The 24,961-nt window shown below is 47.5% G+C and overlaps 1 protein-coding gene and 1 pseudogene across 1 annotated transcript; both read left to right on the top strand.

Moving 5' to 3' along the window:
• Positions 1–574: 574 nt before the first annotated feature.
• LOC143385332 (protein Tob2-like) lies at positions 575–1,623 on the top strand (annotated as a pseudogene).
• Positions 1,624–8,919: 7,296 nt separating this feature from the next.
• Pla2g10 (phospholipase A2 group X) lies at positions 8,920–24,553 on the top strand. Its single transcript, XM_076840912.2, has 4 exons — positions 8,920–9,004; positions 11,616–11,766; positions 13,269–13,375; positions 24,411–24,553. The coding sequence occupies exons 1-4, from the start codon at positions 8,920–8,922 to the stop codon at positions 24,551–24,553; spliced, it is 486 nt and encodes a 161-aa protein (XP_076697027.1).
• Positions 24,554–24,961: the final 408 nt, after the last annotated feature.

Below are 24,961 nucleotides of genomic sequence, written 5' to 3'. Positions count from 1 at the left end.
GTGGAAGATGAATCACATGCACAAAAAGGAGGGTGCTGTTTTTATATTTTTTATATAAGCATAAAGTGTGTAAATATCCGTTGTGAGGATAAGGGGACCATGGGAAGATGCTTTAAAACGGTGTTAAGGATCCGTGCACAGAGTTGCTGAGGGTGAAACTTTCCATTGACTTTGCTCACTTCTGGCCTGGGCGCGGGAGGCTGCGGGTCGTGGGCGGAGAAAAGCTAGTGGCTCCAGCGATGCGTGGCCAGGAGGGCCAGGTCCTCAGCCCACTACAGCCAGTCTGTCCTCCGCCCCGCGACGCGAGCCACCCCCTGGGCCGCCATCCTAGTGTTGTCGCCGCTGGCCGGCCTGCCCGCGGTCCATCCATCCCCTGCCGTCTAGTCCCATCTCCAAAAAAGCTGAACGTCCCAGCCCTCAATGACGAAAAGGACACTTTGGCGACCGGCAGCCCATCTCGCAGCCTCGGAGACCAGAAACCATCTGGAGCCCAAGTCTGCCCATCTTAGATCTGCAACCACTTCCGTTGGCCTGTGCAGATGCCCTGCACTGATTCTCTGCCTAGGAAAGGACCATGCAGCTAGAGATTAAAATGGCTCTGAACTTCATCATCTTCTATTTATACAGCAAGCTGCCCAGGCCCCAGGCAGACCTGTTTGGAGAGGAGCTCACCTGTTTGGAGAGAAGCTGAAGCGACTTTTGAAAAAGAAATATGAAGGCCACTGGTACCCTGATAAGCCACTCAAGGGCTCTGGCATCCGCTGAGTCCACATTGGGGAGATGGTGGACCCTGTGGTAGAGCTGGCTGCCAAGCGGAGCAGACTGGCAGTGGAGGATGTACAGCCAGTGCGTCTGAGGAACTGAGTGTCTGGATTGACCCTTTTGAGGTGTCCTACCAGATTGGTGAGAAGGGGCCTATGAAAGTGCTGTACCTGCATGACAGTGGTGCCCCAGAGCTGGACAAGGAGATCAAAAGCAGCTTCAACCCTGATGCTCAGATATTTGTACTCATTGGCAGCCAGGACAGCTCTCTGTCCAACTCCCCCTCCCCAACCTTCGTTTGGCCAGTTACCCAGCCCTACTTTCATCCCTCGCTCTGCCCAGCCCATCACTTTCACCACCGCCTCTTTCGCTGCCACTAAATTTGGCTCTACCAAGATGAACAAGGGTGGTGGGGCATCTAGTTGGGGGCGTGGCCAGCAGGGGGGCAAGTGGCCAGCAGCCACCACAGCAACAGCCTTGCATGGTCTCTCGCCCACCAACAACCTGCTGAAGCACAAGAGCCTCTCTTTGTCTATGCATTCACTGATCTTCATCAGAGCCACCTCGGACCCTCAGTCCAAGCTTTCACCCAATGCCAAGGAGTTCGTGTACAATGGTGGTGGCTCACCCAGCCTCTTCTTTGATGTGGCTAATGGCCAGGGCAGTGGCACCTCAACACCCTTTTCGGGTGGTAGGGCCAGCACCTATAACAGCAGCAGCTTCTATATGGCCCAGGTATTTGGAGGTGGCACCAACAGCCTTTTCCTGGAGAAGACACCCTTTGTGGAAGGCCTGAGCTACAACCTGAACACCATGCAACACCCCAGCCAGCTGTTCCAGCCTGTTGTGTTGGCCAACTGACCACTCCTCCACCCAGAGGGCCAAGAGCACCCACGACCACAGATAAGAAAAAGGAAAGGAGAGGAAAGGCCAAAAAAAGAGGAAAAGAAAACTGTATAAAAACATTTCCAATCTTCTCACTCTCGCTTCTAGAAAAAAGATTCAGCCCAGGCATGGAGTGGGAGAGGGCTCCTGAAGCACCGAATCGTGGTTAACTCAACCCCCCCGACCACCACCATTAACCTGCCTGCCTTTGATTTATTTGGTTGGTTTGGGTTTTGTCTCTTTCTTTTCTTTCTTTTTTTTTTTTTTACATGTAGTTTTCTATAAAACAACTTTAATTAGTGGCTTCCTGTGCTAAGAATGGTCCAGACATGAGTGAGTTGATGCTCCCTGTTCCCTCCTCCCTCCTTCACACTTCTTTGATTGGTGTGTCCAAGCTCAAGGGGAAGGAAGAGCTTCAGCTGGGGCCAAACCCTACCAAGTAGGGAGAGGCTGGCCCATTTCACTGCCTGTCCCTCCAGCTATCCTCTCACTCAAAGCCACCCAACCTCAGCAGGACTTCTTGGGCCCTGCCACCCAAATAGGTCTGACCCCAGCCCACACTCCCTTTCAGGCTGGGCCACAGGAGTTTCTGGCTAGCCACTTGACACCCTACCCCAAGAGCTAATGTCTGTGACTACAGGGAGGTTTGCACTTTGTCTTGTTGAAATCCTTTCATCTCTGTGCTGTGGCCCCATCTACCCACTGACCCCACCAGGCCTAGATGATTTTCATGGCTGTGGACACCCAGCATCCTTCATAAGCATGGCCTCTTTCTCTAATGCAGCCCTTCTTCCCTGGGCCTGAGGCTACGGGTTAGGAGGTGGGAATAAGGGTGTGTGTGTGTGTGTGTCGGTGTGTGTATACACATATACGTGTATGTACATGTACACCCCTGTGAGTGTATGTGGTTTGCTGTCCTGTTCTAAAGGATTCCAAGCCATGTGAAACTTCCCTCTGGATGTAATTCTGGGTTGCAGCAAGTGCTTATTTATGTATGAGATTGAGGAATGGGCTGGGGGTGGGTTGTCAGTTTTTTGTAAGGCAGTACACATGGAGGGGTGACACTGGCTGAGCCTAAGGCACTCCCAGGGGAAAGCACTGCAGAAGGAACTGGTCTCCAGACTGCAGGAGGATCTGCACTTGTTTTTGACTAAAAAAAAAAAAAAAGAGTTATACACACATGTATATACACATATATATAGGAAAAATATATATATACACACACACACACATAAGCTCTGAAGGGTAGAAGGAATATCCAAGCCTCTGTTGCCTAAGAGAAGTCCCTAGACTTCAGTGACCCTGTTGTGCAACCTTACCCAGGATGGGAGCTGCTTACCTGAGTTCCTTTGGTGGAGAGTTGGGGGCGGGGAGATAGGACCCACATTTGGAGTCAGTCAGTGCCTATCGCGGGCAGTCCTGAGCCTTGCATTGTGACTTTTTGGTCTTCTGGTTGTGTTTTTTCACTCCATCTGTGTCTCTACCTGAGAATTTCTCAGTACCTCTCTCTTGCCATCCCCCTCACTGCCCTTACCCTGCCTACCCTGGACCTTGATGCTATGAGGCGTTGGTCTCCTGGGTAGGCCAGGCTGGACAGGCATGTGGTCCTCCCAGCCATTGTACTTGTGATACAGAAGGGAATTGGCTCCCCTTCCTCTGCAGAAGAAAGGGTTTTTTTTTCCAATCCATGGCATAGCTTCTGAGCCACAGTGCTTTGGTAATGGGGCACTTGGCATCAGGGCTCCATCATCAGAAAGCACCAAAGTCCTGGCACGCCACCCCACTCCATTCTTCCCGGGACCCCAAGTGGGTACTACCGTGGCAGTGAGTCTGGCCCAGACAGACACTGCCGGTCTCCCCTCCCTATAATGGGCACCAGCTCCACCTCCCTATCAGGGCAAGGCCCTGGCTTCTCAGCCCAGCACCATCTGTTCCTGTAGATCTCTTGGGCCAGCCCAGTCTGGGACACCCTGTCCCTCATCCTCACTTTCCAAGCAGGTGACAGGCCCAGGCAGATAGCTCCTCTCTGGGAAAGGTTGGATGCTGCCTTATCCCCCTTCTGGCCCCTCCTGTGCACACTCACACTGGTACCACCAGCACCCAGACCAGCTCACTTTTCACCACATGCAGGGAGAGGGGGAGACCAATCCCTTCCTGTGTCTTGAAATACGAAGAATGATGTGTGTTCAGGAGCATGGATCCTACACTGGGCTTTTGGGCCTGGTTCAGCCTGTCTTGTTTCAAGTCTAGGCATTTTTGCTTCAATTTTATTTTATTTTTTTAAAGAAACAAACAAAAATCTGCACTAATTTACCTGGTTTCATAGGGAATTTTTTTAAAATTTTGACATTTTTTGGTGTCTGTTTGTATTGAATAATTTGCTACATTTGTAAAATGTAAAAGGTATATATATGTATATTTCTAACATAAGAAACATAATTTTTTTCTTTTCAAGGTTTTTTCTTAAAAAGAGGAGAGAAATTGATTTTTTTTCAAGAAAAACAAACTTTAAAATAAAAAAGAGGAGAATAAACCTTTTTCTCCCCTTTCCCCATCCTCTCTCTCTCTCTATCCCTCTTTCCCAGGAACAAATCAAAAGATGGATTGTCTTATGAAGCATGTGAACTGTCAATCCAGAATGATCTCTTTTTCCTCAATGCAGGGAGCTATAGATTCTCTAATTATCTCCATAAGAGTCGGGGGAGAGGCACTGAAGCAACTGGAGAGGAGCCAGGGGAGCAGGGTAATGACTTTTTTTTTCTTTAGTGAAGGAGGAATACAATCAAGTGTTTTGTATTCAGAATGTTGTGCAATATTTTGGAATGGGACATTGGTGTGTTAGAGATTTAGTTTAAAACAAAATTGATCAAGTCTGTACAGTTTATATTGTTCCAGATTTTTTTAAGTTTGTATTAAAAATAAAATAAAATGGTGTCAAGATGGTGCCTTGTCGGATGAAAGCAATTCTAAATCATGGGGGGAAATGAAGAAATGGATAATCTGCAGAAACAAGTCAAGTCCACCTGCAGATTCCAGGTAACCTGGTCCTGCGGGACATGTATAGCATCCTTCTCCAGTGCCTCACAGAGTGTCATGATGGCCCCTAGATTTGCTAAACATATGTCTTTTGATGTATTGGTTTTTTCAGATCGCCATTTTTTAAAACTGGGGATTGAACCCAGGGACCATATCACATCCCCATCCCTTTAAAAAATTTTGTTTAGACACAGGTCTCAGCCAAGTTGCTTAGGGTGTCAATGAATTGCTGAGGTTGGATTTGAACTTGTGATCCTCCTGCCTCAGCTTTCTGAGCCACTGGGATTACAGGCGTGTGCCACCATGGCCAGCTGAATTATTCTCATTTATGAACCTGGATGGTCAACTAGTTTTCCACAGGGCACCAAGAGGACACCATGGGGAATGGATAGTCTCTTAAATAAATGCCACTGTATTTCCACAAGTAAGGAAGGAAAGTGGACCCTTGTCTTACACCATCCATAATAACCAAACCAAAAAGGACAAGAGACTGAAGTGTAAGATCTGAAGCATAAAACACCTACAAGAGAACATGGGAGAGACCTCCTTGACATTGACTTTTGTTATGAGTTTTTGGTTTTCACACCAAAAATTCACACTATAAATTTATAAAAAGTAAATTTGTGAGGCTGGGATTGTAGCTCTGTGGTAGAGCACTCGCCTAGCACATGTGAGGCACTGGGTTTGATCCTCAGCACTGGGTAAAAAAACAAATAAATAAAGGTATTGTGTCCACCTACAACTAAAAAAATAAAAATAAACATACTAAATATGTAAATGTGATATCTTTACTGTGTGATTAATGTGCGAAAAGGCAAATCTCCCCCCAAGGATTCTACAGGCTTGTCTGTTCCCAGCTCAGGAATGTGATGTGGCTCCTGTCAGGAGACTTTGTCTGCCTGAGTTTCTGATGCCCCAAGGAGACCCAGAGAGTGAGGTAGACTCCAGAGAGGGGTTGAGGCTGAAGGTGAGCTGCCCAGCTGGATGCCTCCCAGCACCTCCCAGCATCCTCTACTTACCAGTGACCCTCACATCAGCCATCTGCTCATGCTTCCCTTGGTCCCTGTAGCCCCAGCTCTGACAGCAAGTCCCTGTGGGGCCACCTCTGGACCTCAGATCTATTCTGCATGAGCCAAGAATCATACTAGTTTCTGAGGATATCATGAGGATGAAGAGACTGACAGATGCATGTCTGATACACACTGGGCACTTGCCCTTCTCACTCTAAAATGAAAATGTTTTCACACTGATCATCAGAAGATGTTCACTGAGCTGGGTGCAGTGGCACATGCCTATAATCCCAGTGGCTGGAGAGGTTGAGGCAGGAGGATTTCAAGTTCGAGGCCAGCCTCAGCAATTTAACGAGGCCCTAAGCAACTCAGGGAGACCCTGTCTGTAAATAAAAAATAAATAAAAAGGGCTGAGGATGTGGCTCAGTGGTTAAGTGCCCCTGTACTCAATCTCCAGTACCCCCCAAACAACAAAAAACAAAAAACCCTGCAAAACAAACAAACAAACACAAGATGTTCATTGAAGTTGATTAAATTAAACTAAGATTATATATAGCTAGGGCCAAAAGATTTGTGATCTCCATCTCAAAAGACTGTTCTAAAAAAAGAGGACTCTGTTCTATTAAAATCCAGCCTCCACCAGATACAGAAAGAAGATGGTTATGAAAAAGTGTCTGCTGTTTCATCATTATGTGTACACACACATACACACAGATGCAAGCACACACTGACATTCATCAGGGTCCACAGAATGTCGTAGAAGACAAAATGTGCGCAGAAAAACATGAGATCTCACCAAAATAAACCTGTCATGGGAAGAGGACCCTCAAAGATAGTCAACAGGCTATGGTCCAAACGGGTGTCAGACCTGCTTTATGGTGTGTACTTTCTTCCTGATCAGTCCCCCCTCCCACCCCCCACCCCCCACACTCTCCCTCTCCCTCCACTCCAACAAAAATTCCTTCCATTCATTTCCGGGCTGATCTTGGTGCCCAGACTGTCCACCAGGTGGAGGCCTGCACTGTCTTCCCCTGCCTCCGCCCCTCCCCGCATTCGAGGAATCTCCACGTGCACCCTTCCTCTGCCTAGGGTGCTTTCTCTTATTTTCTCACCATTTTCCATCCCCTCTGGAAGGTTTTGCTCAGACATCTGGCTGGAGAGCTTTCTTTGACTCTAGTGCCACTGCTAACCCGGCTGGGAGAAGGGCGGACAATGGCTCACCTCCACCTCACATCCTCTCCCCTCAGCTCAGATTCCAGGCAGAACTCTTGCAAGCAGTCCGTGTGGTCTTGGACCAGATTCAGGAACCTCTGGCTTCCTGCCCCCACTCCCCCCTCGAGGCTGCCCTCAACCCATAGGAGAAAGGAGTGGTGGTGGGGGGAGGGCAGGAAATGCTTCTCCCATTTATCCTTTTGGCAGACAATTAAGATGCAACAGATGAACCCCTAGGAGATCCTTTGGAGACTAAACTTTAGTGACCCCTCTTGTGGTCACCTCTAGAACCCATCCATGTTCCAGCTTTTATCTCTTCACTTTTCCAATTCCCTCTGCTCCATGGATACACTTCCCAAATAATCCATGGGTCCAGAATCCTGAGACCAAGCTCTGCTTTCAGGGGTATCAAGGGGGCACCCAGACTGAGACGAAGAGGCCCACAGCCCTGTGCTGCCCTCTATGGCTGCTTGGTCACATCTTCTGGTCCCTTGGTGTTTTCATAGGTGTGCCTTCAGCCCACAGAGACCTTCTGGATGTGGGAATTGGTCTGATCTCCCCCGTTGGGCTCCTTCACAGCATGGGGGTCAGTCCCCGCTGGGAACTAAGCGAATGAATGAATGAATGATTGACTGAGGAAGTGAGGTTTCAGGATTACCTTTCACTTCTTCATGTTAACTAATTTCTCGTTCTGTCCCTCCACTTCAGTTTAAGGCACTTAGCTGTCCACCCTGAGCAGGGGGGCTGAGTGCCAACATAAGGGAATCTTGGCTCATTTTCTGATGATTGTAGCACACTGAGGTTTGTCACTCAAGTTCTCTCCAACCCCAAGTCCTGGGCCATCTGAAACCCACACTGTATATGGGAAAGCCTTTACTGAGCACCTACCGTGGGCCAAGCAGAGAAGGGCTGAACACACAAGAGGAAGGAGACCTGGATTTTGCCCAAAGAGCTCACACTCCAGTGGGGAAAGTGTTCCTCCAGGGGCAGGCTAGGAATCAAAGCTTGGATTTTCATAGAAGGAGGCAGAGAGGTTCGGCACCATGTAAAAATGAGGTCGAATCTGGGTTCCTGTACTTCACTTGGCTTCTCTGATCCTTAGTGCTTTCTGGTGAAAGGGGACTCAGGTTGTGTTAAGGTCACCCATCTGTGCTGCTCCTGTTGAAATAGCCAGAGTGGCAGTTTTACCTACTGCATCATTGTTCCTAGAGTCTGGCCATGGAGATAGAAGGTGGTATGCAGGGTTCCATTGGCAGTTTATTTATCAGGTAAAAGCAACAGAAATTGGTGACAAATTGGGTAGTGCTAGCTAGAGCATCAGAGTTAAAAAGCAACAGATACCGCACACAATAGTCACTTCTTTTCTGTATCGGGCACCTATTGTGTACGCTTTTCTTGGCTCATGAGGCCTCTTGGAGGAAGCGACATGACCCTTGGACAGAAGAGAAACGTGAGGCAGGAGGGTGTGGGAAGATGTGGTTGTGGTCTTCCTGCCCTCCCCCACCGCAGTCCTGTCTTTTACCAGAAGGCACTGTGTGACCTTGGGCAAAACTTTGGTCACCTGTTCCTGCACTATGGTGGCAGCAGCAGCAGCAGCAGGGACACTGTAGAGTATTGGTTTTGAGAGGCAACAGGAGCGCAAGGTGTCCTGTATCTTAAAATGGTGAGATGAATTCAGTGCTATCCTCTCCCCCAGCCTCTACGCCTTTTGGAAGCCCAGGTGAGCAGCGCAGAGGCGCTTCAGGTAATAATATCAACGAATGTTATTTAATTCTTGGTACTCGGGAGCAAGACTCTCCCTCCTGGCCCCAGGAACCTGATTGGCCTCCCAGCCCACTGGGGGACCTACACGCAGAGGTCCGGACGGAGGCTCCGCGCAGTCCCTGGTACCCGCCCCTGCCTGGCTCCGCCCAGACCGCGGGAAGGTGAGGCCGGGGGCGGGGCCAGAGGTGGGGGTCGGCCAGGCTTGAAGACTGCACTGCCCGCCAGACTGGCCCACACCTGTCACCCTCCCATGGGTCTGCTACCTCCGTGCCCCCCAATAATGCTGCTACTCTTGCTGCTGCTGCTGCTGGGACCTGGCCCCAGACCCAGCGTGGGTAAGTGATGACCCGACCTCCTCCAGCCCTCCCTAGGGACTTAGGAGCTCGGCACCCCAACTCCTCCACAGGGACTCCAACTCACCAGCCTGCCCCAGGTCCCCAGGAGCTGCACAACCCCCAGCCCTCTCTTCTGATATCCACCCACTCATGCATCCCAGGGACGCAGTAACCCTGTCCCCTACTTCTGTCCAGGGCCTCCCACATAGCACAGTCTACCTAAGGACTCAGAACTAGCCCTGACCTTCCCCAGAGGTTCAGAGTCCTCCCCTCAAATAGCCTCTGGAGCAACTCAGAGCCCCTACCCCTGACGTCCTGATTCCCCATTCTTGTGAGCTGACCATCAATCACTCTGTCTGCGGGGTCTGAGGTTGGATCTCAGACCTCATGGGGGTGGAGAGCAGAGGCAGAGGGGCTGGGCTTTTGCTGGTGGGTGAAGAACATATGGTCTCCTTCTCATCTATCCCTGGGGTCACCCTCAGAGAGGTCCTCTTGGTGGCTGCCCATTTCTGGAGCCCACAGTTGAGCAGCACACTTAGGGAACATACAGGCACCCTAAGACAGCCACACAGGAACAGCACCCGCCTCACCTGGGCACTGGGGTGCACAACTCCTCAGACCCAGGCTGCAGACTCAGCAAAATGCTTGGAGGGGAGTAGCTGCATGCACAACCCAGGGACCCCTGAGACAGCCCCGGGGAAAACTCACACGAACCCTGGACACACTGCGAAGTACAGATGCATGGACCCGGGGCTCACAGGATACCCTGCCAGCCCAAGCACTCCTAAAGGAGGCTGCCCGCGGGCAGACAGAGCAAACAGACCCCAGCCTGACCTGCCCCACCTATGTTGGCACAAAGGGAGTGTTTTCTTCGGTTTCAAACCCGCCCCATGCCCGAGCCCTTCTTAGGTCTGTTCCTGGACCTCAGGATGCCAGAGAGTGGTCAGATGGTGGTGTTGGTGGTGGGAACTCTGCAGAAAGCTTCAAAATATGGTACTGAGGCTAGGACCTCGTCTGGGGTGCTTAGGATGGATGTGTTCCAGGGAGCTTAGTGGATCCAGAGGTCAACGGACCTTTGCTGGAAGCCTATCAAGTGCCAGGGCATTCAGAGCTGCCTGTCAGAGATTTGCTCTGTAATATCACCCAGGTTGGAGGGTCATCCTCTTAAGCAGACAGCAGCACAGTCTGATGAGGGTCCCTGGGGCCACCTGGGGGCTGAGGCAGTTGTGGAGGGAGGTGGTCTGTGAGCCTGGTGAGGTTGGTAAGAGTATTTGCAGCAGAGTGTGGATGTGCTGGGTATGACTGGGGAGAGCACAGGATTCCTGGTGCAGGAGAGGGGGCCCTGGAGGAGTGGGAGGACTCGACTCCCACTGGGCCTTGGGGGTGCAGTGGGGCCCCTGAGCTTTATCCAGAGCCCGTGGGAGCCATGGAAGGTTTGACAACTGGCAGCTGTATAGGTTGCTGGGAGAGTGAGGACAGGTAAACTTTCGAACTCTAAACTCATTTTTTTGCCTTTTCCTCTTTTTTTTTTTTTTTTGACACAAAGGGAGTTCTGGCCCCCACCACCACTAATATGCTACTTTTTTCCCACTGTGAACAATACAATGTCATTTGGATTTGGCCTGGACTCCTCCAAAGAGCCACTGCAGAGAGACAGGTCCTAATTAAGAGAAAGGTGATGTCTACATGCTAGGCGTTCACCTGCACTGACCTCAGGCCTGGTGTGTTGGGGAGCAGATGACCAGGACACAAGCCGGGGCATGAGTTTCTGCTCTGCTGCTGCTGTCCCTGGGCCGGGAGGAAGGAACATTGGTTCATGGGTCAGAAACTTGGGTCAGAGCCTCAGCTTAGGGGCTATGGGCTGTATGAGGGCCACCTTTCCCAGATGGCCTCTTCTTTCCCAGTTGTCAACTGCAAGGGTTCCGTCACAGCTAATGGGTACTGTTATGCGTCAGGGCTGTGCCAGGATCCAGACAAATGGCCAGGCCCAGGTCAGGGGAGCCTCCCAAACCAGGAGAATGCTGCTCCCAGGCAGTGAACATAAGGAGATCCAAAGGCCCTGAGCCAGAGTCTGATGAGAACTGTGGAGCCCAGGGACTGGAAAGCCCCCAGAGGAGTGCTCCTGGGTGACAGGAGCACTTGGTGACGTCATCTCTGATGTTCAGTGCCCGGTACAGGCAGCTGAACTAGCATTTACTGCAGAACTTGCAAAGAGACTGTGTTTACAGTTGACAGGGGCAGGGGGTCAGGAATCAGAGTGTTCCAGGAAGGGGGACCAGCCAGCACGAAGGTCGATGGCATCGTCTTTTACTTGGTGTAGTCTGCGGATAATTTTCCTTTCAGAGCTGCCTGGAGGGTGTTGACTGTAGGCCTTAGAGGCTGCACACTTTGTCTCATTTTATTCTGCTAGGGGACCTTACGGTTTTCCTCCATTTCCCAAATCAGGAAACCAAGGTACACAGCAGTACCTAATTTGTCCAAGGTCACACAGGTAGGAAACAGGATTTGAACCCAGACAGGCTGCAACGTCCAGGCCCTTCGCAGTCTAACGTCCCTCCCTGGGGCCAGGGAAGTCCTGACCTGAAGCCTCTGACCTTTGTTTACCGCTCAGCATCTAGGAGGTCACATGTGCACCGGCGTGGGATCCTGGAACTGGCAGGGACTTTGAACTGTGTCGGCACCCGAACCCCTATGGCCTACATGAACTACGGCTGCTATTGTGGCCTGGGTGGCCATGGCCAGCCCCAGGATGCCATTGACTGGTGAGTGTACATTTGGGTCCAGGCTAGAAGTTGCTCCTGCCCCCTGAGGCCCATGAGGAAGTGCCCGAAGCTGAAGTTGGGGGTTCCTGCAGGAAGATCCCAGCATGTGGTACTGCCTCCTGGGTTATGTGGCCAGAGAGGACACATCTTGGTGACAGCTGCCTCTTACCCTGACCATGGGCTAACTATGTTGCCTAGAAGGTAATATAACTAGAACCAGGCTTAAACACACCAGAACTGCTCTGAGCATCCCTTTGAATCCTCACATCTACCCCATTTCATGGACAAGGAGACTGAGGCGCTTAAAGGTTAAGTTACCTATCTGGGCTGCATAGGGTAAGACATGGGACCTGGTATTTGAACTCAGGCAGTCTGACTGCATTCAAGCCCCAACCCCTGCCCCCTGCAACCATGTGAGAAGGGTCTGCTCCTGTAAGGCTGAGCTCTTCCTGTGACTTCCTCATTTACTCTCATGGCCCAGCTTGGAGATAGTCATGGTGCTTGTCCCCATTTTACAGATGAAGGCCCTGAGGCTCCAAGGGGTGGCAACTACTCGCCCCCTTTCAGGAAGCCAGTAGGCACATTGGGCCAAGTTCAGCTGCCTCTTTCCTAGTTGGAGGACTCTGGCTGGCTGGTTCCTGCATGTCCTTCAGAGGCAGCTCAGCCAACACTGTCTCCAGGGAACCTTCTCTGGAGCCTCACTGGGTCTGCCATCTCCTCTGGGCTCTCAGTGACCCTCTGTTTAACGTGTTTCCCGTTCCTGTGTCTGGTGGCTTATCTGTCTCCCACCCTGAGAGGGGGCTTCCTAAGAGCAGAGCAGGAACTGGCTGACCTCCTGGGCCAGACTGTTGAGGGCTCAGACAAGTGGAGAGAATACCAGTGGATGAATGAGTGGGTAGATGAATGAATGACAGGTCTGACGGCATTTGTGGGTGTTCCCGGGGTCACTTGTTCAACAGTGAATGTTTATCGAGGCTGGGAGGGCCTGGGACAGAGGTACCGTCCTTACAGAACTTTGGTCATCCCAGAAAGACAGATGTTAACGAGGTTTATAATGAGGGTTTCCTTACGTACCTGCCCGGAAGGGAGGGATCCTGGGTTTTATGAAAGGGTGTGACAGGAGACAGTATAGCTTGGGGAGACAGGAGGAGGCCGTGACATCCCAAGGGGAGGGTGCACGGGCAGAGGGTGCAACGTGGACAGAGTCAGAGTGAAAGGGGCATGGCTTGCTGGAGGGACAGAAAGGAGGCTGGGATGGCTGGAGCACAGAGGCTCAGAGCAAAGCAAGGAGGCTGCCTGGGGGTGGCCAGGGATGGAGGCTGTGCAGGGCTCATGGAACCAGTGGGATTTTTTCCCAGCATTGAGCTTACCAGGGATAAAGCTTCCACCAGAAGGCACTGTCTCCATAGGGGTCTGCACTCACCCGTAAACCCAGCAAGGGAGGATGCAAGAGAGTTCCCTGCAGGCACCCACCTGCTGGCCTGTCTGTGTGACACCTGCAGGTGCTGCTTTCACCATGACTGCTGCTACACTCGCGCAGAGGAGGCTGGCTGCAGACCCAAGCTGGAGCGCTACTCCTGGCAGTGTGACAACCAGCGCATCCTGTGTGGTGAGTCACAGCATGGTACACATCAGTGTCCCCAAGAGTCCCCTAGGCATCCTGGAAGAGCCAGGTGATTCCTGTGCTCTTCTTGTAATAACACAGGGTTGTTCTTAACTCTCCATAGACCATCCCTTAGGTTTATGTACAAGAGATCTTTTAAACTGCGTATATAAACACGCACATGCACACATACACAGAAACCTATTTATTTAGTGTCTGGACAAAAAGGAAAAATACACAGTGGGGCTGTGGTTGTAGCTCAGTGATACAGTACTTGCCCAGCATGTGTGAGGCACTGAATTCAATCCTCAGCACCACATATAAATAAATAAATAAATAAATGTATTTGTTTACCTATACCTAAAAATCTTTATTTACTTACTTATTTTTTTGAGAGAGAGAGAGAGAGAGAGAATTTTAATATTTATTTTTTAAAATTTTTCGGCAGACACAACATCTTTGTTTGTATGTGGTGCTGAGGATTGAACCTGGGCCGCATGCATGCCAGGCGAGCGTGCTAACGCTTGAGTCACATCCCCAGCCCCTCTAAAATCTTAAAAAAGAAGAAAAAAGAAAAGGATAGAAATGACACCAGGTATAAACAACCATCAGAAGGATTCTGGGTTAAAAACCCACGGTGTTTCCACACTGTGGAATACTCTGCAACCAAAGACAGAATAAGATAGAAATATATGCAGATATAGAAAGATATTGACTGAAAAACCAACTGCAGAATGACTTTGACAGTACAGCCTTATTTGTGTTTGAAAAAAATAAAAAAGGACAAAAGAATCTTGCACAATAGTACCATACTACCTTCCCCAGCTTGATGTAGGCATATAGAAAGCTCAGAAAAAGATGTGTAAGGATAGACTCCAAACTGAGGGTGGCCATGATTGACTCTAGGGACAGGGTTGAAGGGCACGAGGGTAGAGGGCAACTTCATGTTCTTTGTATGCTTCCATGTTTTACAAAGAGAATGTCTTCATGAATTAAAGTTATGCTGAGGGGCCGGAGCTGTGGCTCAATGGTAGAGGGCTTGCCTCGCACTCATGAGGCAGTGGGTTCGATCCTCAGCACCACATAAAAATAAATAAAATAAAGATATTGTGTTTTCTACAACTAAAAAAATATTAAAAAAAAAAAAAAAGTTAAGTGGAGTGCGGTGGCACAAGCTTGTAAGCCCAGCAACTCTGGAGGCTGAAGCAGGAAGATCGGATGTTCAAAGGCATCTCAGCAATTTAGTGAGGCCCAAATCAGTTTAGCAAGATGCTGCCTCAAAGTAAAAAATAAAAAGAGGGGCTGGAGACGTGGCTCAAGCGGTAGCGCACTTGCCTGGCATGCGTGCGGCCCGGGTTCGATCCTCAGCACCACACACACACAAAAAAAAAAGATGTTGTGTCTGCTAAAAACTAAAAATAAATAAATAAAATAAAATAAAATAAAAAGGGCTGGGGATGTGGTTCAATGGTTAAGTAAGGGTCCCTGAGTTCAATCTCCAATACCAAAAAAAAAAAAAAAAACAAATGTTGAAAGGGAAAGGAATACGTGGCCTGAAGTATTTTAGGTTAAAGTGCACAGATGTCAGCAATTTATTGGAAACGTGTCAAAACCAAACAAAGCTGGGCATGGTGGCACATGCTTGTCACGTAGGAATGACATCAGTCTGGTGATTGGCAGTTTATGGTGGTCCTGGTCATTCTCAGGATCTTTAGGCTGACCTTGTCTCCATTATCTGATCAGTAGATAGTACTGTAAAGTTCCCTAAATTATAGGTTTCTTAAAATGTCCTATCTCTTTTTACTTAACCTATTTATTGGTGGGCTAATTAACAGTGCACGGGTAGATTTATGGGTTTCCCAGAAATTTGGGAGTGACAGGCCTCAGAGACAGACTGGCCTGGGGAAGCATGTGGAACTTGGGTGGGGAGCCAACCTGGATGAATGTGCCTTTAGGTCCTGATGCCCCGGGGTCCTGAACAATTATTGCATTCCGCAGTAACTTGGGCGTTACCCCAGTGTGGCTCCAGGAGTAGGCACCCCTGGGGTTGAGTTACACTCACCTGTTCCTTTGTAGCCCCTTCTGCCTTTTTCGGATAGAATGTCCTAAGAAACAGTGTCCCCCCCTAAACAAAAGCCCACTTCCAAATGTGCTCCCTCTCTCTCATCAGCCTCTGGTGACCTTCTCTTGCTCCCCCCCCATTTTGGGGAGCCTGAGGCCGGAAGCCGTCCTAAAGCTTATAAAAGGTATTCTGTGTCTGTATGGTATTTCGCGTCACCCCAAATTCACACAGGTGACTTTAGTTCAGCTGCCGGCGCTGGTCAGGGGCGCCACTTGTCCTTCCTTGAGGTCTGTTTTCTACCTGTTTCTTGTTTCTTCTGTCCTGTCTCAGGGGAATGGGTGGGTAATGGTGAAGTGAAATGTTAAAAGAAAAAAAAAAAAAAAAATTCCTGTGCCGGTTCATTTCCAGTTCATTTAATTGGCCAAGCCCTGGTCTCCCAGCGTCTGTTTCCTAGTCTGTACACTGCGGGCGGAATTGGAGCCTGTCTGGTATGAGGTTGAAGTGACAGGACACTGTGCCTCATGCTTAGCAGGGGCCATGGAATAAGTGACCCAACTGAGAACCTGCCTTGAGAGTGACCCAGCGACACCCCACTGAGGGCAGGACTGGGCGAGTGCAGGGCAGCAGCTTTAGCTCACCCTGAGCCCCCCAAAGAGGAAGCTGTTTCTCCTTCAATTCTCTTTTAATTGTGTGGAGGGGAGGAGAAAGTCTCAGTTCACTGCTGCTTAACTTTCACATCTCTCTAATATTTGCTGATCCTTTTTTTTGTTTAGTTTGGCTTTTCTGGTACCAGGAATGGAACCCCAGGGGTGCACTACCTAACTGAGCTACATCCCCAGCCCTCTTTTACTTTTTGAGATAAAGTCTCACTAAGTTACCTAGGCTGGTCTTGAACTTGTGATCCTTCTGTCTCAGCTGCCTAAATTGCTGGGATTACAATCTTGTTTACTTAGTTTCTTAATTGATTGATTGATTCCGAGGTATGGAGGGTTGAACCCAGGGACTTGCACATGCTAAGGCAATTGTACCACTGAGCAAGGCCACAAACTTGATTCCTTCCTAAACAGAGAAAACCACTCTAGCTGATAACTGTATCCAAGAGTTCTACATTGAATTCTGGCTTGGCTTTTTACCTGTCTATCTACTAATAGATTATTATTATTATTTTTTGTTTTCCACACTGTATTAGTTTATCTTGAACCACAAGCAACATGAGAATGATTATCATACTGCATCCTAACATCTCCATATTCATTGTACCTGACCAACGTCTCCTAACATCAAGAGAAAAACTACAATTAAAAACGTTAGGTGTCTCCCAGGCAATCTTTCTTATTTTATCTATCTATCTATCTATTTATTTATTTTTCTGATACTGGAGATGGAACCCAGGACCTCATATACTAGGCAAATTAACAATGAGCCACACCCCAGCCCAACCTTACTGATTTTTAAACAAAGCAATGAAAAATAAAAATGAATGAGACATTTATTTTTAAGACTCAGTCACACATGATGGTGTTCACCTATAGGTGACTCAGTAGGCTGAGGCAGGAGGATTGCAAGTTCAAGGAGAGCTTGGGCAATTTAGGGAGAACCTATCTCCAAATGAAAAGGGCTGGTAGTGAAGTTCAGTGATGAGTGCCTCTGGGTTCAATCTCCAGAACCAGAGAGAGAAAGGGGAGTGGGGGAGGAAGAGAGAGAGAGACAGAAAGACAGACTGACTCAATAGTGCTTTCCATTTATAGTTTCCTTTCAAATAAATTTTAAAGCAGAATTAAAGTCAGTCAGTGAGACTCAGACTTATCTGAAGAGTTAGAAATGAACCAGAAAACTGCTTCTATCACTTTTTTGCTTTTAAATGAGAATAAACATAATGCAAAATTCATCATTTTAAAGCATACAACTCAGTTATAATATAGTCACAATATCACCCAACCATTATCAAAATATTTTCAATGCCTTCCCTCAAAAAATATACCCAATAGGGACTGGGGATGTGGCTGTACAATAGAATGCTTGCCTAGCATGCATAAGTCCTGGGTTCAATCCCCAGCACTGCAACACACATACACAAACAAGCAAAAACAAACAAACAAACAACAACAACAAAAAACTCATACCCACAGCCAGTCCCCAGTCTCCCACCCTCCCATTTCTCCTTATCACCAGCACCTGATGCAGAAAAAGATAGACTGGGTCTACCTAGAAAATCGAATGCAGGAAACCATTGAAATGCAAAGCAAAGAAAGCTAGCCCAAGTCCTTAGCCTGTGCCCTTGGCCTAGCCCTTGGACCTAGCCCCTGACCCACACTCTTCCCTGCAAAAGATAACCGAGGGCAACTGAAAAACTTGGTGCAAAATTGTGTGACTCCACCCTGGCTCCACCTCTAGCCCAGCCCCCAACTGCCCCTCTAGGAGTATTAACACCCCACACCCAGGGGCTGCTCACCCAGGGGCTGCGCTCTCCCTCTGAAGATGGCTGGCATTCTCCCTTTAATGTGTGTCTGTTCTCCTAAATAAATCTCTCTCTACCCTAACAGCCAGGCCGAGTGCTGACATTCTTTTCTGCAGCGTGGCAGAGACCCCGCTTGTGCAGAGTTGAGCGCCCCCACCCCCATCTTGGGAACACCTTGGACCTCAAGGACAAGCCTGTCAATGTGATTTCTACCTCTATGCACATACCTAGTCTAGGATACCTTAAACTAGGTACGTGCATAGAGGTAGAAATGAGTGTGAGTGGTATGAGTGGAATTGCACGGTATGTGGATCTCCACCCCGGCTTCTTTCACTTGGTGCCCTATTTTGGAAGTTCACCCACATCGTAGGGTATTTTGGTGCTTCCTTCCTTTTATGACCAAATTGTGTTCTACTGTATGGCTCTGCCACCTTTCATTCTTCGGTGGTTCCAAGGATGGCCATTTAAATTGTTTCTACCTTCTGGCTATTGTGAATAGTGCCGCTGTGAACATCCACAAAATAGCATTTATTTGAGTACCTGTTTTTAGTTAAAGTACACACACACACACACAAACACACAAACAAACACATTACACACATATATAGACTGTGCTGGGTCATATGGTAATTCTGTTTTTTTTTTTTTTTTTTTGGGGGGGCGTTGGGGAGCACCAGGAATTGAACTCAGTGGCACTCGACCACTGAACCACATCCCCAGCCCTTTTTTGTATTTTATTTACAGACAGGGTCTCACTGAGTTGCTCAGTGCCTCGATTTTGCTGAGTCTGGCTTCGATCTTGTGATCCTCCTGCCTCAGCCTCTGGAGCTTCTGAGACTATAGGCATGCATCATTTTACCTGGTTTTTTTTCTTGATAATGTCCTCAATACACCAAAGTTTTTAATTTTGGTGAAATCCAGTTCACCTACTTTGTCTATTGTGGCTCATATTTTTGATGTCTTAAGAATCCATTGCCAAATTCAAGGTCAGAAATGCTTACCTGTTTTCTCTTAACAGTTTTATTTTATTTTATTTTGTACTGGGGATTGAACCCAGGAATGCTTTACCACTGAGCCATATCCCAGCCCTTTTTATGTTTTACTTTGAGACAGGGTCTCACTATGTTGCTGAGGCTGGCCTCAAATTTGTGATCCTGCCTGAATTTCTAGAATTACAGGTGTGGGCCATCACACCCAGCCTAGTTCTTATAGTTTAAACTCTTAGATTCATTAATTTATTTTTGAGTTAATTTTTATACGTAGAGTGAGTGGAAAGGGCCCAGTTAGTTTTTTGGCATGATGTTATCCAGTTTTTGGCATGATGTTACCCTGCATCCTTTATTGAAGGGACTTTTCTTTCTCTTTTGAATATTCTTGGCATTTCTGTGTTGAAAATGGCTTGTCCCTAGATGGATGACGGTTCCATCACTTTGCTCAAGCCTCAGTTCGCCTACCTGCGAGTTACGTGTTGCAGGGTTTGTAAGATGATAAGCAGATTGAATGAGAGTTCTTCTTCTCTCCCTCCCCTTCTCCTCCCGCTGTCTTCTCTCTGTGTGACTGTCCCTAAAACCCCAGCTTCTGGAGACAGGTCTGCTCTGCAGGCCAGAAGGCGATCATGATGGTTACTGGAGGGTGATTTTAGATATGCAGGGACTCTCAGCCATATCTCCATAGTATGAGTTGAAGAACTGGCATAAGAACAAGCTGAATTCATATGGAGACACAGTAATCCTAGAAATTCAGGCAGGATCACAAATTTGAGGCCAGCCTCAGCAACGTAGTAAGACCCTGTCTCAAAATAAAAGATTAAAAAGGGCTTGGGATATGGCTCAGTGGTAAAGCATTCCTGGGTTCAATCCCCAGTACAAAATACACAGTAGGACTTGAGTGTGACCCAGCACCATCTTATGCAATCTGTCATTTAAAGTTAGGGAAACTGAGGCCCGGGGCCCGGGGAGGCGACATGGCCCTAAACAGCCCTCTTGCAGCACAAGCAGGGAGGTGAAACATGGCTCAATGGTGAGATCTGCTCAAGATCTTTTCCTTTTCTCTTCAATTTGCATGTTCTGCTTGCTCCTACCCATGCGAAAAGGATGTTTATGAAATATTTATTGGTGTGTTCGCCGGTGGAATTCTGTACCCGTTTACAGAACTGTCCTCCCCGAACCCAATGAAAAGAACCAAAGTATCTATTATGTATTTTTTGGATAAAAATATTCTCTTATTCTGTTTGGAGATATTCTGAACATAGTTGTTTATTTAATTATAGGTTTGGCTCATTTTCCATTTATGGGCTTGACAAATATATTAAAAAAATTTAAGCCTGCAATAATATTTACTAGCAGGTTTTAATTATTTTAAGGTTTTAATTTTAAGCTTAACCAGTGGTAGCTATTTTTCTCTTATAGTTTTATTTTTCTTGAACAGCATGGTTCCTTTGGATTCCTGAGGCCATGAGGCTTTTTTTTTTTTTTTTTTTTTTTTGTACCAGAGATTGAATCCAGGAGTGCTTAGCCATAGAGCCACATCCCCAGCCTGTTTTTTCTTTGTTTCTGTTTGTGAGATAGGGTCTCCCTAGTTGCTCAGGGCTTCACTGAATTGTTGAGGCTGGCCTGGAACTTGCAATCCTTCTGCCTCAGGCTTTCCAGTCACTAGAATTACAGGCACACACCACATGCCCCACAGTGCTCCAGGCTTACATCTTGTTTTAAAAGAATCTTTTTTTTTTTTTTTTTGCTCAGGGAGAAGGTGGGAGGTACACCCTCATGGTCCACCCCTTCCCAGCTCTGTGACCCTGGTTGAGTTTCTGACTCCTTCTGAGTCTCACTTTACTCCTCTGTAAAATGGGAATAATAAAACACAGTCATTATCCTGTCGTCATGGTGCATGCCTGTAATCCTAGCAACTTGGAAGGCTGAAGCAGGAGGATGCCTGGGTGGTCCATCGGAGCTTGAGGATGGTGTAGGCTGGAGTATAGTGCCCAGGGTAAGAGTGGTAGTGATGGTATTGGAAAATGAGGGGGGGGACATTGAATGCTTTCTTTTTGGGGTAGAACCAGAGAGGGTTTTAAAAAATATTTTTATTAGTTATTGATGGACCTTTATTTATTTATTTGTTTATATGCAGTGCTGAGAATCGAACCCAGTGCCTCACACCTGCTAGGCAAGTGCTCTTCCACTGAGCCACAACCTCAGCTCCCGGGAGGGTTTTTTATGTTTTTATTTTACTGGGCTGATTATTGAACCCAAGGTTGCTGTACCCCAGAACTACATCCCTGGCCCTTTAAAAAATTTTGAGACAGGATCTCTTTGGCTCTGAATTTACAATCCTCCAGCCTCAGCCTCCAGAGTAGCTGGGATTATAGGTGTGCTCCACCATACCTGGCTGATGTTACTTCTCTAAAGCTAGATATAACTTGTGGCAGGGCTTTTTACCCTTGACACTATTGACATATTGGGCCACACAATTCTCTGTTGCCAGGGGCTGTCCTGTGCACTGTGGGATGTTTAGCAGCATCTTTAGTTCTACCCACTAGATGATGGTAGCACCCCCTCCCCCATTGTGACAAACTAAAATGTCTGTAGATGTTGCCAGATGCCCCCCTGGAGGCTCAGCTGCCCATGGTTGAGAATGGCTGGTCCATGTCATCGATGTACTTTATTTTGACCATGTCCCCATCAACTGCTCCACAAGGTTGCAGAGACCATGGGTGTTTGTAAATATTTGTGCCTTTATTTGAGGATTTTTGTGGGTCCAAATTTGCTGGGTCCAATATTGTATTGGGGGCTCCTCTACAGCGTAGACCATGGGTGTTTGTAAATATTTGTGCCTTTATTTGAGGATTTTTGTGGTCCAAAATTGCTGGGTCCAATATTGTATTGGGGGCTCCTCTACAGCGTAGAAAGGGCTGGGGGGCAATCTGAAGAGACAGGTAGAGAGCTTGTCACGAGGTGCATTTACATAGCAAGGACATTTAAAGAAGATTTAAATTGTGTTTATTTATATAAGCTAAGGGGGAGAGTATCAAAATATCACACTGTGCCTCATAAATATGTGCAGCTATTATATATCAATTATAGTAAAAAAATATATAAAAATTGGGGAAGAGGAGGGTCATCAAAGCTCCCAGAAGCCTCTTCCTTTCTTCCTTTTTCTTTTTCTTTCTTTCTTTCTTTCATTTTTTTTTTTTTTTTGGATACCGGGGATTGAACCAGGGGTGCTTAACCACTGAGCCCCATCCGCAGCCCTTTTTATTTTGAGACAGGGTCTTGCTAAGTTGCTCAGGGTCTCACTAAGTTGCTGAGATCTTCCTGCCTTAGCCTCCTGAGTTGGTAGGATTATAGGCGTGAGCCACTGCACCTGGCTCCTAGCGACCACTTTCTTTGGGTGCAGCTGCTGAATGACAGGTAGACATTCTGATCTAACAGATACTGTACATTTGTGTTTGTGTGTGTGATGCTGGGGATGGAAACAGGGCCTTGAACATGCTAGGCAAACACTCTACCACTGAACTGCATCCCCCACTTTGTACATTAATCCATGAAATAGCTACTCTTCAAATCCTTTTAATAAAATGGATTATCTTTCCATGATGAAAGCATCATATGGCCCAAAGTAGAAATGTTTGAAATGACAAGGTATAAAAGTGGAGGAAATTAAACTCCCAATGATGCTACCCCAGACAACTAACTCCTCATTCTGGTGTTTTTCCTGTTTTCCTTTATGAAGATGTAATAAAAAAATATAATGGTGGGGCTGGGGATGTGGCTCAAGTGGTAACGTGCTCGCCAGGCATGCGCAGGGCGCTGCGTCCGATCCTCAGCACCACATAAAAATAAAATAAAGATGTTGTGTCCACTGAAAACTGAAAAATTAATATTAAAAAATTATTTCTTTAAAAAATATATAGTATGTTTTGCACCCCTTATTTTTCTCTTACCTATAAGCTGTTTCCCATGCCAGTAAAACTCTTAAATAATCCTGTTATAACTTGGACCTTAAAGGTCCGAGTCAATACCCCATCCCGTCTCTGGAGTTGGATGCAGGAGGCTTGAGTTGGGCAGAGCTGGGTGGGGGTGCTGGTCTCCCCATGCCTTCCTGGGTTTCTTCTCTGCAAAGTGGAGTGCTGATGACTCTGCCTTTGGAGACTGTTCATGTCAGGGACCAGAGACTTGTTCTTCTGGGTGCCTTGCTCTACACAGAAGCTTAACAAATGAATTAGAGTGAGATTTTTCCCTTCCAATCTTCTATTTTCCAAGTAGACAAGAGGAAGTGTCTCTGTGTTAAGTGATAGTTTGACTACCAAATCTTGCTAATTTCTTTTTTATAAAACCCACATACCCATTTGAAGCGTCACAGCCTGCAGGCAGGCAGGCATCATCATCTAACTCGACTAATTCTAGAACTTTATCTTCATAGGTGTTTTTTTTTTTTTTTTTTTTTTGGAGTGGGGGGGGGTACTAGAAATTGAACCCAGGGGCGCTTAACCAACTGAGCCACATCTCCAGCCCTTTTTGAGACAGGGCCTCACTTAGTTGCTTAAATTGGCCTTGAATTTGAGATTCTCTTGCCTTAGCCTCTGGAGTTGCTGGGATTACAGGCAAGTACCACTGCTCCTGGCCCAGGTTTGATTTTTCTAGTTTCTCATGCATGTGTTTAAAGGCACAAAGCTTCTAAAACCATGGCTGAGCTGGCCATTTTCCAAGTTCCCACTTCTTCACCATGCCTTTTGAAGGAGATTAGAAGAATTTGATAGTGAATGTTGTTCATTATGTCAAAAATTAAAAGTGCACACTAAAAGACAGTGGGTGTATACATGGCTGTCAAAGGAGTGACATCATCTAGATTAATAACATATGACAGTGGGTGTATACATGGCTGTCAAGGAGTGTCATCATCTAGATTAATAACATATGACTTTTAGACTACAAAGTCTTCCCAAGCCAGTTAATGAGTTAAGTGGAATTCCCCAGCTAGAGGGGATTTATCTTTGCATGTTCTCAAAAGGTAAGCCCAGGAGGGAGGGGTGATAGGGGTCATGTGATTGCTACCTACAGTCAGGTCTTTTCTTTTCTTGAGGGCTGGGGATGAACCTTGTGTATGGTAGGCCAGTGCTCTCTACCCCTGGGCTGCCTCTCCAGCACTGCTCCTGTTTTAAATGAAAGTTTAGGTAAGTCACATGGCCTGAAGGAGGGTCAAACCAGGCCTGGATGGCTGCCAGGCCCCTACTGTCTTACCTAAGCAGATCCCCAAGTGAAACAGCAATAATATTGACACAGAAGAGAAGCCAGAATTGTGTGGACATCAGACTGTCTATCTGAAATTTTAAGTTCCTTTTCACAGGGGCTGACATGCCCTCCTTCCTGGAGGAGACAAGCTGATCGAGAGCACCTGGCGAGATGTCCTGTTCCACACATACACACATGCCACACCTGACCCGTTCTGCCCAGCTGTGCTGGGTTCCCTGGCATTGACCCTGGAGTTTCTGCAGGGTCTAACCCCAGTCTCTCCACTCCTTCCAGGATCCGAGGATGATGAATGCCAGAAGCTCCTGTGTAAGTGTGACAAGGAGATTGCTTACTGCCTAGCCGGTACCAAGTACAACTTTAAGTACCTCTTCTACCCCCAGTCTTTATGTGAGGAGGACTCACCCAAGTGTGACTGACTCAGTGTTCATTTGCAAAAGGAAATAAAGCTCCCTTTCATTAATGAACAACAGAATTCAGTTTCTGGAGGAGGCAACTGAGGCCAAGTGATAAAGCCACGTGAGCCTTGTGTTTGCCTTCCGGCCTGGAACTCAGATTGAGTCTGTTCGGCTTCCAGTTTGATGAAGGTCAAAAGTCCCATTCCTATTTTATAAAACCATGACTGTGTTGAGCTTGGTATCGTTTTCTGTGGTTAGTTTGACTTTTTTGAAAAGGTGGGTTTTGTCTTCTCACTTGCTGCTGATGGCTGGTGGTCAAATGAGCGCCGATACCTCCTAAGCACTTGGCCATGTTGTAGGCTCTGTGTCGGCAATAAACAAGACACACAGGGGACACTCGCCCTTGTGAAGTTCAAGTTTCATAGCTGT

The sequence above is a fragment of the Callospermophilus lateralis genome, chromosome 19 (genome assembly GCF_048772815.1).
Source record: "Callospermophilus lateralis isolate mCalLat2 chromosome 19, mCalLat2.hap1, whole genome shotgun sequence".
In the NCBI taxonomy this organism is placed as follows: domain Eukaryota; kingdom Metazoa; phylum Chordata; class Mammalia; order Rodentia; family Sciuridae; genus Callospermophilus; species Callospermophilus lateralis.
The sequence above is the reverse complement of the archived record's forward strand: the minus strand, read 5'-3'. Positions and strand labels throughout refer to the sequence as shown.

Bases quoted from the DNA above. Each gene is read 5' to 3' on its own strand.
- Pla2g10 (XM_076840912.2), top strand. From the start codon at position 8,920: ATGGGTCTGCTACCTCCGTGCCCCCCAATAATGCTGCTACTCTTGCTG. The intron at 9,005-11,615 runs GTAAGTGATGAC...TTTACCGCTCAG, and splicing joins TGGCCCCAGACCCAGCGTGG to CATCTAGGAGGTCACATGTG. The intron at 13,376-24,410 runs GTGAGTCACAGC...CACTCCTTCCAG, and splicing joins CAACCAGCGCATCCTGTGTG to GATCCGAGGATGATGAATGC.